Source organism: Podarcis melisellensis (genome assembly GCF_964234715.1).
Source record: "Podarcis melisellensis genome assembly, chromosome: 3".
Lineage (NCBI taxonomy): Eukaryota > Metazoa > Chordata > Lepidosauria > Squamata > Lacertidae > Podarcis > Podarcis melisellensis.
In genome coordinates this window covers 25138602-25152159 of record NC_138530.1, presented here as the reverse complement: position 1 = coordinate 25152159, position 13558 = coordinate 25138602, and the positions used below count along the sequence as shown (strand labels likewise).

The window sequence follows — 13558 nt, the reverse complement described above, 5'->3', positions numbered from 1 at the left end:
ACAAAAGCATTTGACTGTGTCGACCACAGAAAACTATGGCAAGTTCTTAAAGAAATGGGAGTGCCTGATCACCTCATCTGTCTCCTGAGAAATCTCTATGTGGGACAAGAAGCTACAGTTAGAACTGGGTATGGTTGGTTCTGATTGGTTCACAATTGGGAAAGGAGTGTCGACAAGGCTGTATATTGTTTCCCTGCTTATTTAACTTATATGCAGAATTCATCATGCGAAAGGCTGGACTGGATGAATTACTGGAAAATTGCCGGAAGAAATATCAACAACCTCAGATATGCAGATGACACAATCTTGATGGCAGAAAGTGAGGAGGAATTAAAGAACCTTTTAATGAGGGTGAAAGAGGAGAGTGCAAAATATGGTCTGAAGCTCAACATCAAAAAAATGAAGATCATCACCACTGGGCCCATCACCTCCTGGCAAATAGAAGGGGAAGAAATGGAGGCGGTGAGAGATTTTACTTTTTTGGGCTCCATGATCACTGCAGATGGTGACAGCAGTCACGAAATTAAAAGACGTCTGCTTCTTGGAAGCAATAACAAACCTAGACAGCATCTTAAAAAGCAGAGACATCACCTTGCCAACAAAGGTCCGTATAGTTAAAGCCATGGTTTTCCCAGTAGTGATGTATGGAAGTGAGAGCTGGACCATAAAGAAGGCTGATCACTGAAGAATTGATGCTGTTGAATTATGGTGCTGGAGGAGACTCTTAAGAGTCCCATGGACTGCAAGAAGATCAAGCCTATCCATTCTTAAGGAAATCAGCCCTGAGTGCTCACTGGAAGGACAGATCCTGAAGCTGAGGCTCCAATACTTTGGCCACCTCATGAGAAGAGAAGACTCCCTGGAAAAGACCCTGATGTTGGGAAAGATGGAGGGCACAAGAAGGGGACGACAGAGGACGAGATGGTTGGACAGTGTTCTCGAAGCTACCAGCATGAGTTTGACCAAACTGCGGGAGGCAGTGGAAGACAGGAGTGCCTGGCATGCTCTGGTCCATGGCATCATGAAGAGTCGGACACGACTAAACAACACCACCACTATGTGTATTCATTTAAATGCTCTATAAAAATAGGATGAACACATAAATGAGCTCATTTTCAAAGCAACTTTGGCAACCAGTTTCATTTACAAAGTATTTTAACAGAATTTATCAGCACCGTACTCTGTACAGATCTGTTAGAAATGTTTCCTTCTTCACCAGGACCTGTTCTCTAGTAGTCAATTCCACTCTGCCACAAATTTAGAGGGATAGAGTGCCCTCTGCTGTTAGTTCCAGGGATTTTACCAATTGGAATTTGTGGAATGTTATACAGTACTGCAGAGGTTTTCAAACTTTTTGAGTCCATGGCTCCCTTGACCAACTACTTTCTTTCTGCAGCACCCCTGTGGGGATCAGGAGCCCAGTTATGTCACCCCTTGCCTGCAGAGCTGGCAGCCTCCCACCCTTTTTTGAACACCCTCCCTTGAGAAGTATTCCCTCAGCCTCCTCTCCCCTCTCCTTGGGAGTCCTCAGGGCAGCTGCTGCTGCCGCCACTCCTAGTCTTTGAGCTGCCCCTCCCTGCCCCCAAAGAGATATGCCCCCTCACACTGCCCCACAGGGCCTTGGGACTTGGTCTGTCCATTCCCAGCGGCAAGGGCTGTTGGACTGGCTGGCTGGGCTCCCTGGCCTGCTTGCTTGCTTGCTCCAAGGCTGCCTCAGCTCCTGGCAACCCGCATCCCTTGACCACCATTCAAGGCACCCCAGGGTGCCACAGCACACTGGTTGAAAACCACTGCTATACTGCATTACAGCAGATCTAACTATCCCTCCTTGCTTAGTTTGGGTGGTAGGAATATCCACACTAAGAAGTATTCTAGTAATTTATGCAAAATAATAACAACTATTACATATGCTGCTGCTAAGAGAGTCCAGAGTCCACTTTTCCCTTCTGTTAGTGCTGATCTTATTAAAAGTGTGATATGATATATGCTTCTCTCTCCTCCTGTCCCCCAGCCCATGTGGCACCTAATATGTGGAGTGGTAAGAATGAGCTACAATATTTCATGCATTTCCTTTAGTAAATGTTCTCAACAGAGAACAGGTAACGGTTTGGGGCAGGAACCCTGTGACCACTGGCCTGGCCTGTTTTGTTCTGCTCCGAGCTTCCATATCCTGACACTCTAAAACTCTGCTTGTGAGGCACATAATTCACCAAGTGCTATGTGATTCAAATTCAGAAACAGATTTTATTTGGTTTTCTTTTAAAATAGAAGTCTGTACAATGTGAAGTTACCTTACATGACCACTTGTCTACTGAAGTCTATTGGGCGTACCACTGAACTCTACTGAAGTTGATGTCCCGGTGGGATTCTCATAGTGTGCACCTACATACATATTTCTCTGAAGGTTAGAACATAAACTATGGCAAGCATACAAAAAAGCAAGCAGTGGGGATCAATACAAAATAATAAATTACACCAGGACGCAAGCTAGTTGCAGAATATTCACATAATGGTTATATTATGCCAGAACATTTTAATTAATAGCCTAGACCTAGTTAACAAACTGCTGTTTGGCTTGTTAATAACAGGAAAAGGAAATCCTATCAATGAAACAATGTTTTCAAAAGTATACTGTATTAATTCCTCTAGAATACACACTACTTAGAAAGAGGTGATTTTTTTTCGTTTACAAACAAATATCTTCAATACTAAAAATTTCTATATATACAGGTACTCTTTTTTTTGAAAGAGCTTATTTGCAAATCGTCAGCTTTAACATGAAAAATGACAGAGGACAGCCAGTGGTAAAGTTGTTTTCTGCATGCAGTTTGGGATATGCGCAGTAGGTCAAAATTCAACCATGTCATCTCCCATTCAAGCATTTTTAAGGAATCGCCCTAGTTTTCTTAGGGTCCCCAGGAACGGCAATATGGCTCTTTGTTGGCAAGTTGTTGCCCTCAGTTCTTTACTGTTGTACAGGAGGATCTTCGCAGCAGGAGAATTTCAGCTCATCGCACATAAAGTGCTTTCACCCCTTCACTCGGAGCTTGCATTTGGTGCTTTGAGGAGCAGGTTGACAGACTTACTGGTCCTTGCTTAGTAGCATATTCACTACAAAGCAGAGTTCAAGAAATCAAGAAGTTCAGCGCGGTTTCGATCTCGCTGGAAATAAAAAAACCAGTGAATTTAAAACTATTTTATAAATGCTTTCAATAGCCAGTTCAAACTATTAGAAACTCATTTTGTAGCCTTTTGTAAGGGGTGATTCTGTTTTGCTTCCAAACTCCTAGGCTTTCAGTCACCTGAGTTCATTATATCATTAGGGGGAATGATATAAAATAATTCAATAACAGAAAAATCGCTAGAAAAACTAGAAGGCCTTTAAACATAAAGAGGTGTTTTTTAAACAAACTCAAGGAATGCAGAACATTATGAGAAAAGCTACAGCTTTGATCCAGCTGCCATTTCAAGTAGCAACTGGTCATCACAGATGTGTATATCCATCTGTATGAAAAGATACGTCCAGACAGTTTGACAGGGTTTGGAAAAGCATTTCAATGGAGGTGTACATCTGCATTGGCAGTACAGGACCCTCTGGACAGGTAAGTCCAGTCAAAGGCAACTATGGGATTGCGGCGCTCATCTCACTTTCAGGCCGAGGGAGCCAGTGTTTGTCTGCAGACAGCTTTCTGGGTCATGTGGCCAGCATGACTAAACCGCTTCTGGTGCATTGGTACACCATGATGAGTGCTAGAGCCCATGGAAATTACTGGCAGTACATACAGATCTAGATCAAGGTGTAGACCAAAAAAGTGTGATGAATTTACATAGCTCTGGTGCTACAACCAAAGGGAAAACAAACCAGTTAACACAGGTACCACCTCCCCTTAGGAAGCAATAAAAAAGTTTAAAATGTTACCTCTTTATCCTTTTTACTCTTCTTTACTTTCATCTTAATTTTCTTCCCTGTGATCATACTGTAGTTCTGATTCTTCTTTTTATCTTTCAAGTACTAAAAGAATGTATTTGATACATAAATAAATATGTACCATTTTAAATTATCTATATTGCTGTTGTTGTTGTTGTTAATTTATTAAATTTGTATACCGTCCTTCATCCGAAGGTCACAACATAAAAATACAAAACGATAATATAAACTACATAATAAAAACAAGAACAAAAAATCTCAATAACCCCTCCTACTGCAAATATATTTAAAAGGACCTAGAATGTTAATCAGCCAAAGGCCTGGCTAAAGAGAAATGTTTTTGCCTGGTGCCTGAAGATAGGAAATGAAGGCACCAGGTGAGCCTTCCTGAGGAGAGCATTCCACAAATGGGGAGCCACCACAGAAAAAGCCTGTTCTTGTGTTGCCACCCTCCAGAACTCTCGTGGAGGAGGCATATGAAACAGGGCCTCTGAAGATGATCACAGGGGTCAGGGAGAGGTGCTTTTTGAGGTATTGTGGTCCGGAGCCATTTAAGGCTTTATAGGTCAAAACCAGCACTTTGAATTGAGCCCAGAAACTAACTGGCAGCCAGTGCAGTTGGACTTGGTTCAAACTGCCTTGCCCTAGTGAGCAACGTGGCTGCTGAATTCTGCACCAGCTCACTTTGTTCAGAGGAAGCCCTACATATAACTTGTTGCAGTAATCTAATTTAGATGTTACCAGAGCAACAGAAGTTAGGCTATCCCTGTGTAGATAGGGGTGCAGCTGGGCCATCAGCCAGTGCTGATGGAGGACACTTCATGCCCCTGAGACCACCTGAGTCTCAAGCGATCACAAAGGATCCAGAAGTACTTCCAAGCTACATGCCCACTTCTTCAGAATTATGTGCGGCTTACAGGGAAAACAGAAACATGTGCAAATATGTAATGAATGGACCTCTTAAGCCAAAACAAACAGGAAATCAAAATCTTAAACTGATTTAAGTTTGGGGGGGAGGGAAATCTGACCCAATGGAAACAGCCTAAAAACAAAATACTCAGGATTCTTCAGGGTCAGAGACTAAACCAGTAGATTCTATGAATCTGGTGAAAGTAATACTGAAAGAGTTTCACTCTCCTGAAGTTCATTCTGCTCAATCACACCTGTGGTAATGGTGCCAAACCAGGACTGAGGAGACCTGGGTCTCAATTTCTATTCAGCCAAGCTCACCTTGGGGCAATTATACAATGTCAGCCTAAACCTAACTTAAGGGTTGTTGTGAGGATTAAACAGGGATGGGGAGACTCTGTCTGCCACGCTGAGCTCCTTGGAGAAAGACCAGATAAAAATGTATAATAAATATGCCACAGTGTTTGTTCTAATAGCAAGATGTAGTTCAACCTTTAGAAAGGTAATCAAAATAGAAAATCTAAGTAATTCTACTGCCTATTTAAATACTTTTAATCAAGACACTTATCAGCTAGTCTAGTTCTGTGGGGGAAAATTGAGACACTGCCAGGTATTCAGTCTTGCACCTACCTTAGAAAGCTGTACAGGACCTGACTTTTCTTTCTTTTTCTTCTTTTCTTTCTTTTTCTTCAACTTATCTTTTTTTCTCTTCTAAAGAGATAAAAACATGCACAGACATTTCTTTATGCCTGATAGTAGCCACAGAGCACCTATACAGATTCACATTAATTTATGCACTTCCTACAGAGACCTAGCAGACCAATCTCCCTATTTATTTATTTATTGGCAATATTTATAAGTTGCTAACCAGAATTCATCAACCTTTTGAGGCCAGTGGGCATGTCTGGAATTTTGAGAAAGTCCTGTGGGTGACAGTCAAGAAATGGCTGCTATGGGAATGTAGCATAAAACAAACTGGCTGCTGTAGGGTGATTGATGGTGCTTGTAGAGAGCTGCGCCTTTGTATACACAACCTGATTTCAAACCATGAGGGCAAAGGAAAGCAGGCTCCCAATGTCATTGGTAGAGCTGATACCCAGCTCTACCTCTCTTTTAAATCAGAACCAGTGAGGGCAGTGAAGGTCCTGTGTGAGTGTCTGGAGGCGGTTGGAGGATGGATGGCGGCTAACAGATTGAGGTTGAATCCTGACAAGACAGAAGTACTGTTTCTGGGGGACAGGAGGCGGGCAGGTGTGGAGGATTCCCTGGTCCTGAATGGGGTAACTGTGCCCCTGAAGGACCAGGTGTGCAGCCTGGGAGTCATTTTGGACTCACAGCTGTCCATGGAGGCACAGGTTAAATCTGTGTCCAGGGCAGCTGTTTACCAGCTCCATCTGGTACGTAGGCTGAGACCCTATCTGCCTGCGGACTGTCTCGCCAGAGTGGTGCATGCTCTGGTTATCTCCCGCTTGGACTACTGCAATGCACTCTACGTGGGGCTACCTTTGAAGGTGACTCGGAAACTACAACTAATCCAGAATGCGGCAGCTAGACTGGTGACTGGGAGCGGCCGCCGAGACCATATAACACCGGTCTTGAAAGACCTACATTGGCTCCCAGTATGTTTCCGAGCACAATTCAAAGTGTTGGTGCTGACCTTTAAAGCCCTAAACGGCCTCGGTCCAGTATACCTGAAGGAGCGTCTCCACCCCCATCATTCTGCCCGGACGCTGAGGTCCAGCGCTGAGGGCCTTCTGGCGGTTCCCTCATTGTGAGAAGCAAAGCTACAGGGAACCAGGCAGAGGGCCTTCTCGGTAGTGGCGCCCACCCTGTGGAACGCCCTTCCAGCAGATGTCAAAGCGATAAACAACTACCTGACATTCAGAAGACATCTTAAGGCAGCCCTGTTCAGGGAAGTTTTTAACGTGTGATTTTACTGTATTTTTGGTTTTTATGGAAGCCGCCCAGAGTGGCTGGGGAGGCCCAGCCAGATGGGCGGGGTATAAATAATAAATTATTATTATTATTATTATTATTATTATTATTATTATTATTATTATTATGACATCTGGAGACTGACAGGTGCTGCCCATCCAACTTGGCTCACAGGGGATCAGGGAACCATGGATCTGGTTCCTCAACCCGGCTCTACAGGTACCTGCTAATCAGCTGTTGAGCTCATTTAGTTCAATCCTTAAATAGAAGTCCAATCTATGAATGAAAATGTCAGTAGCATGCTTCCAATGATACATTTTCTCCAGAACCCACTGTTAGCAGCCACATGACCCACCCACATTATCGGCTAACAGGCATCCAACCCATCATATGAGGATCACTGTTGTAAACTCAAGTCACATCTGCAGTGAGTTGAACCAACAATGAGACATGCATTTCCATGGATATGGAGTTCATAGGTCCATCACCAAAGCAGCTGAAAGACAAGCAATCTTCACATGACACCTCCATGAGAGGTTGTCACATGTCAGCAAGGAATGTAATCTGCTAAAAGGAAGTTAGTCAGAGTAGCATAATCTCTCATTTGGGAGGAAATCATATTCTGTCTGAATCCGCAGAAGAAAATTACAAAATATTTTGTGCTCAAAAACATGACATGTTGAACAAAGCACAGAGAAGAGGTTTCAGTTACTATGATTTTTCATCTCTGCTTCATCTGTTAATCTTGGCCTTACCTTTTTGTTCTGTTTTTCCTTTTTCCTTTTCTTTGATTTTGATTTGGGAGAATCTAGGAATTAAAATTAAAACAAACAAGCACGTATTATGGCTTGAACGATGTTACATGAATCAGAGTTGTGTTACAAAACAGTTCCTGAGATGGTGGAACTAGTTTTCGTTTATGTTTCGATATACAAGACACCATTTTGAATCAAGATTGCAGACCAAAATGTTCCAAACTGCACTGATTTGGACACCTCTAAAGATGGCACCAATGTTTACATGATCAAGGAGAAGTGTTTTAGTCTATAGATGGAATTCAATGTTGTGCCCCCTCCTTTCCTTGCTGGCTTGAGTATCAGGTCTATTACATTCAAGCATCTCCACCATGCTAAATCAGGTTCTCACAACAACAAAGTCATTAAGAGATTGCACAGTTAAGCTCCTACAAAATGCAGGTTATTGATCTATGCTTGGTCTGGGCTGGGAAGTTGTCAGTATTTGCTGACTTGCTGTCAGTATTTGAAGCCATCGTATACTAAACATATTACTTCAATGCAGAGATGAAATCATACCTCTACTACTTGAGCTGCTTCTGCTGTGTGAAGCAGAAGACCTTGAGGAAGAACTTGAAGATGAGGATGTTGAAGAACTAGACGATGTAGTGGAAGAAATTGAGGTGGACCTGCTTCTGCTGCGTTTTCGCTTCCTCTTCTCTCTCTCTTAAAGAAATAAAAACCCGGAGCACTGATTAGGATTTAGGGTTTTTGGTACATTAGATTAGAAAACCCTGATTTTAAATGGTAATTAAAAAAAAAATGCTTCAGTACATTTTTTATGCTTATTAGCTACCATTGAAAGGCAAAACACAGATTAATCAAATTGATAATTAAATAATAAACAGTGAACACATATATTTATTTACTGCATTTCATAGGATCATATAATTGCAAGGGATCTTGATTCAGGCCAAACCCCTGCAATGCAGGAATCTCAACTAGATCGTACATACAGAATCATTTAAATCCCATCTTCCTTCCATCATGGAATAGTACACAAGACAATACACAAGCAATTCCCAGGTTATCTATCCAGGCACCAACGAAACTCAGAAACGCTTAGCTTCAGCAAGGTGGCTGAATCTTGCACTACAATACTTCCAGAAGATAAGTCCAATTCACATAACAGTATGTTACATACTGACGATAAAGCAAGTTGACTTTGCAGTGATCAGAGAGTGCTGATTAAATAGTGTGACGAGTTCCAACACAACCCACAATGCCTTCAAAAACTTTCAAGTTGAGTGAACTTAAAAACACTGTGCTGCAGTCGGGAAATGTGCCAAAGCATCTGAAAGTGGTTCAAAACACCCAAATGCAGTATAAAAAAAGGTGTGTAAACCAATAGTTAGCATTTAATTGGCTCTGATACAAGCGATATACATTCAGGGAGTGTGAAACCTGAGAATGCTCTCTATTGAAGCTACTGTCACAGACTCAACAATTACACTTACCTCTTCCTTTTGTTATCTCTTGCGATGTTGCACACAGCGCCCCACCTTTCTCTTCATGTCTGTTATCCATATCTATGAAACATATATATTTATGTTATCCATATCTATGAAACATATATATTTATATATACACAAACAAAATTGTCAAAAATATTTTCTGTGGAAGAAACTGAAACTACCTGTTGAGATGGAGTTTTTCCACTACCAGGAAAGACTAATGACCTTGGTACTACTGAATTTTAAGCATCTGATCTAATCTAAGCAGTTGAAACAGATTTGGGCATATCAGGTTTAGATCAGAGTCTGTTTCAATTGCTTAGAGTGTTAAACCGCAGTTTAAGAATTGTGCACAAGTGGTAACACCAACAGTATGATGTGTGTAAGTAAACAGCCAATGAGCAAATATGAATTTCTTAAGGACCAGCTTTGTAGCTATGCGGTAACTTCAGGCATGATTTGCATGGCTACATGTGAAAAAATATTCATGCCAGTGGCACATCATCAATGCAACTTGTTTGTACAGCCAAGCCTGGGGGCTCTCCGAAAAGATTTCATGTTGCATTTAGTCACCTAAAGAGAAGCTGAAAGTGTCTTGAAATTCTATAAAAGAGTAGCCTTGGAAATGCTACATTATTCACATTTAATCAGCCAGGGTACTTGCAGAAGTTAAATAATGTAACTCCCTAACAAACACACTTAGTTACTCCTTAAGAAACACACTTTGGCCAAGCTTTTGGAGCCGGAACAGATTGTCAAACTACAGTGGTACCTCGGGTTACAGGCACTTCAGGTTACAGATGCTTCAGGTTACAGACTCCGCTAACCCAGAAATAGTACCTTGGGTTAAGAACTTTGCTTCAGGATGAGAACAGAAATCGCGCAGCAGCAGCGCAGCAGCAGTGAGAGGCCCCATTAGCTAGAGTGGTGCTTAAGGTTAAGAACAGTTTCAGGTTAAGAACAGACCTCCGGAACGAATTAAATTCTTAACCCGAGGTACCACTGTACAGTCATACCTCGGGTTGAATGTGCTTCGGGTTGAGCGTGTTCGAGTTGCGCTCTGTGGCAACCCGGAAGTAACAGAGCACGTTGCTTCTGGGTTTTGCCGCTTGCGCATGCGCATACGCTCAATATGATGTCATGTGCATGCGCGGAAGTGGCTAAACACAACCCGCACATGTGCAGACACGCTGTTGCGCCTTACGTTGCGTTCAGGATGCGAGCGGGGCTCTGGCACGGATCCTATTCACATCCCGAGGTACCACTGTCCACCAAAATGAGCTCTCTCCCTCTCGCCTGGGGTAGTATGGCTGTCTGTATTGGTCTACCATGCAATAAGTTCCAGAAGCTTAACTGTGTTAACCTGTTACAGTAAACACAAAATGGAATTTTGGGACACTTACTTTACTCTTTCTGGAATAGGTTTTCATGGTCTAAAGCCCACTTCATCAGATCCAGATAGCTAGCATTATATGTGTTATTTATATACAATCATCCATTTGCAAAGTGCTTGAGAGAGAACAAGAGGCCACGTCTCTGCCCTGAGAAACATACAATCTAAAATCTGACAAGAGGGGGTAAAAAGGAAGTGCAGAGCTGTGAAAGCACAGGAAAAACAGATGGAGAATGTGTTATTCCCCCACCCCTTCTTCACTTTTACGCATTACACCAGGTTTTGTGCCAACAGCTTTATGAGAAAAGTGGGCACTGAGGAAGGATTTGAGGAAAGAGAAAAAACTGCATCACAAAAGTGATGTATGAGGTAGTTCCAAATGGGGAAAGACAGTCTTCTGAGGGAGCAGAAGACCTTTGGACAGATGGGGGTGATAGAGCTACAGGAGCAAAGGTCAAAAGCAGGGATGTTTCAGGACATAAGAATGGAGAGATAAGGAGGGGCAAAGTCATGGAGGGTTTTGATAGTAAAGTTGAGGAACTGTTGGACCAGACAGGGCATCACATCATTAGAGGGAGGAATGATTTTAACAGCAGAAACAAACAGTTTTGTGACACCTTAACCCTCCTTTGGAAATGGGCATTGTTAATAATGTAGTTGCTACGGTCCCTACTTTCTGCATTTCATTTCCCTTTGACTTCGCAGATTCACAATTTCACCTCACTGTTGGGTGGGGGACACACACACAGAAACACACCCCACTCAAGCAACACTTCGTTTGTCTAGTCCAGGGGTCTGCAACCTTTAAGACAAAAAGAGCCACTTCGACCCGTTTCCGAAGGAATAAAAACTGGGAGCCGCAAAACTCGTCATTATAAAAATAACTTTTTTGTCACTTTTTTATTATTTCTTTGTTTGACCCCTCAGAATTACTCCTCCTCATAGAAACGTTAAATTAACAAGTTACCTTTTTGTGTGTGTGTGTTCTTCACTCCCCTTCAAAACAGTGACCAGCGTACATGCCCCTTACAATGTGGCAGGCGGGAAGGTGACGTCGGGACGGTGCGTGACTAACAGCACCCGCCACAGTGGGGAGTGTCGGGGCACACAATGCGCCTCCTCCCCTCGTTAGTATCCACCCCGGAGCCGCGGCAAAGGTGTAAAAGAGCCACATGCGGCTCCGGAGCCGCAGGTTGCAGACCCCTGGTCTAGTCCAAGGGTCAGCAAACTTTTTCAGCAGGGGGCTGGTCCACTGTCCCTCAGACCTTGTGGGGGGCGAGCCTGTATTTTTTTGGGGGGAAATGAATGAATCCCTATGCCCCACAAATAACCCAGAGATGCATTTTAAATAAAAGGGCACATTCTATTCATGTTAAAAAAACACTGATTCCCAGACCATCCGCGGGCCGGATTTAGAAGGCTTTTGGGCCAGATCTGGCCCCCGGGCCTTAGTTTGCCTACCCATGGTTTAGTCCACAGAAGCTTACACTATTAATACATTTGTTAAAATTTAAAGTGCCACTCAACTCTCTGTAGTTTTTGCAAATACCCCTCTGGAACTTAGCTGGATGAAGTTGATGGAACCAAGGTGAGGCAATGGAAGACCAGAGAGGAGAGCATTGCAGCAACCTAGGCCAGGGGGCAGAGGGACAAGGGTCTTTTCGCAGAGCTCAGAGAGGAAAGACCCTGGTGTGTATGGGTGGGTGTTTTTTTGCAATGCTCTGAAGTGAGAAGTAACCATGACCTGACTATGGCGAGCAAGGCAGGGAGAAGTCAAGTGTGCCTGTCCAACATCAGACAGGCAGAGAGGTATAGAGAAAGCGAAACAGCAAGGGGCTGTTTCTATCAAGGTTTCCACGCAACAGGTCCAAGTCATACCAGATAAGCGCAGTGGCAATCCACAAAACAATGCATTGGTTGGTTTTCAAGGTGCCGCTACAAGGCTCCTTGGTTGTGTTTGCAGGAGATAGCATGGAAAGTTTATCCCCCACAGCAGCACATTTGTAATGCGTGGAAAAGATGGTTGGTTATTTTCACGAGAGGGAAGATTCACAATCCCTCACGCTGAGGACCAACCCCACGCTTCTAGGAGCGGCGGTGATAGTTACTCCGGATTAAAGCGCTCCTTTTGGCGCCTCGCGGAAGCCAAAATACGAATATAACCCCCCACGGCCCCTAACCGGAGCCCCTCGGGCCCGTTTACACGCGTGGGGTGCGACTCCTGCCGTCGACAGTAACAGCAGCAGTTATTCACCCCAACAATCCTCTCAGAGGCGCCTCAGGGACCGGGCGGTGCGCAGGGCGGGCGGCTAGCGGGGAGAGGCCGATTATGCCCGGAAAGCGCGCCGGGTCTATGAGGCAGCAGCTAACAGGCCTTCCGGCCTGCCCAGGACGGCGCTTACCGGCGGCGTCGGCGGCGAAGGCGACCAGCAACCGGCGGCCGTCGTGGCCCCAGGCGCTCCGGGAACCCGGAACCACAACGCGGAGCACCGCCGCCTGCCGGGACAGGGCCAGCGCCGATATCCGGGAAATGGCGGGAGGCGAAAGGCGCTCGGGGTCGGCGCCTCCCTCTCGGCTCCCGGCTGCTCGGGGCGCCGCGCTGAGGGGGAGCCGGGCGAGCGAAAATAAGGGGGGGGGGCTTAAGCCTGCGCGCGTTTACTCAGGAGTAAGTCCCCGTGTTCTGTGGGGTCTACTCCCTGGTAAGAGCGCTCCAGGCGGCCCACCTGACAGGGGTGGTTTGGCGGAGGGGAACGGCAAAGCTTGCGACGACAAGCACGCTGAGCGTTATCGAAGGGAAATGGCTCCTGATTAGCAGCAGCAACGTGGCTGCTTTTCATTTCCTTGCTGAGGGGAAAGGACGCCGTGGGGTGTTTTGTTTGTTTAAGCGGCGGCGGTGGGGGGCAAGTAAATAAAAATACTCAACTGACCAATTGTATTGCAGGTAACTCAGTTCTGCCCGCCCCAACCCTAAAGCCTGCCCCCCAATAAATGCTGGCTACGCCCGTGTGTCATTTATTTTTTTAACCTCAGTCGGTATCTGTATTGAGGCAGGCAGGCAGAGACAGACACACACACACTTTTGCATGTTTTTATTGTGACTGAATAAAAGCATAACATTCTTTTTATATATAATAATTTTTATTAC

The 13558-nt window shown here is 44.4% G+C and overlaps 1 protein-coding gene across 3 annotated transcripts; it reads right to left on the bottom strand.

Annotated features, from left to right (window-relative positions):
* Positions 1-2224: 2224 nt before the first annotated feature.
* On the bottom strand, positions 2225-13290 carry LOC309365910 (uncharacterized protein). Of its 3 annotated transcripts, none has more exons than XM_081904520.1 (7): positions 12816-13290; positions 9024-9095; positions 8086-8232; positions 7528-7580; positions 5468-5548; positions 3920-4012; positions 2225-3162 (listed from the first exon to the last, which is right to left on the bottom strand). In XM_081904520.1, exons 2-7 carry the CDS (start codon positions 9091-9093, stop codon positions 3112-3114), a joined length of 495 nt encoding a protein of 164 aa, XP_081760646.1. In that variant the 5' UTR covers positions 9094-9095; positions 12816-13290; the 3' UTR covers positions 2225-3111. The 3 variants fall into 3 exon arrangements, with proteins under 3 accessions (XP_081760646.1, XP_081760648.1, XP_081760647.1); XM_081904522.1 differs by lacking the exon at positions 12816-13290 and adding an exon at positions 12292-12535; XM_081904521.1 differs by lacking the exon at positions 12816-13290 and adding an exon at positions 10317-11133.
* Positions 13291-13558: the final 268 nt, after the last annotated feature.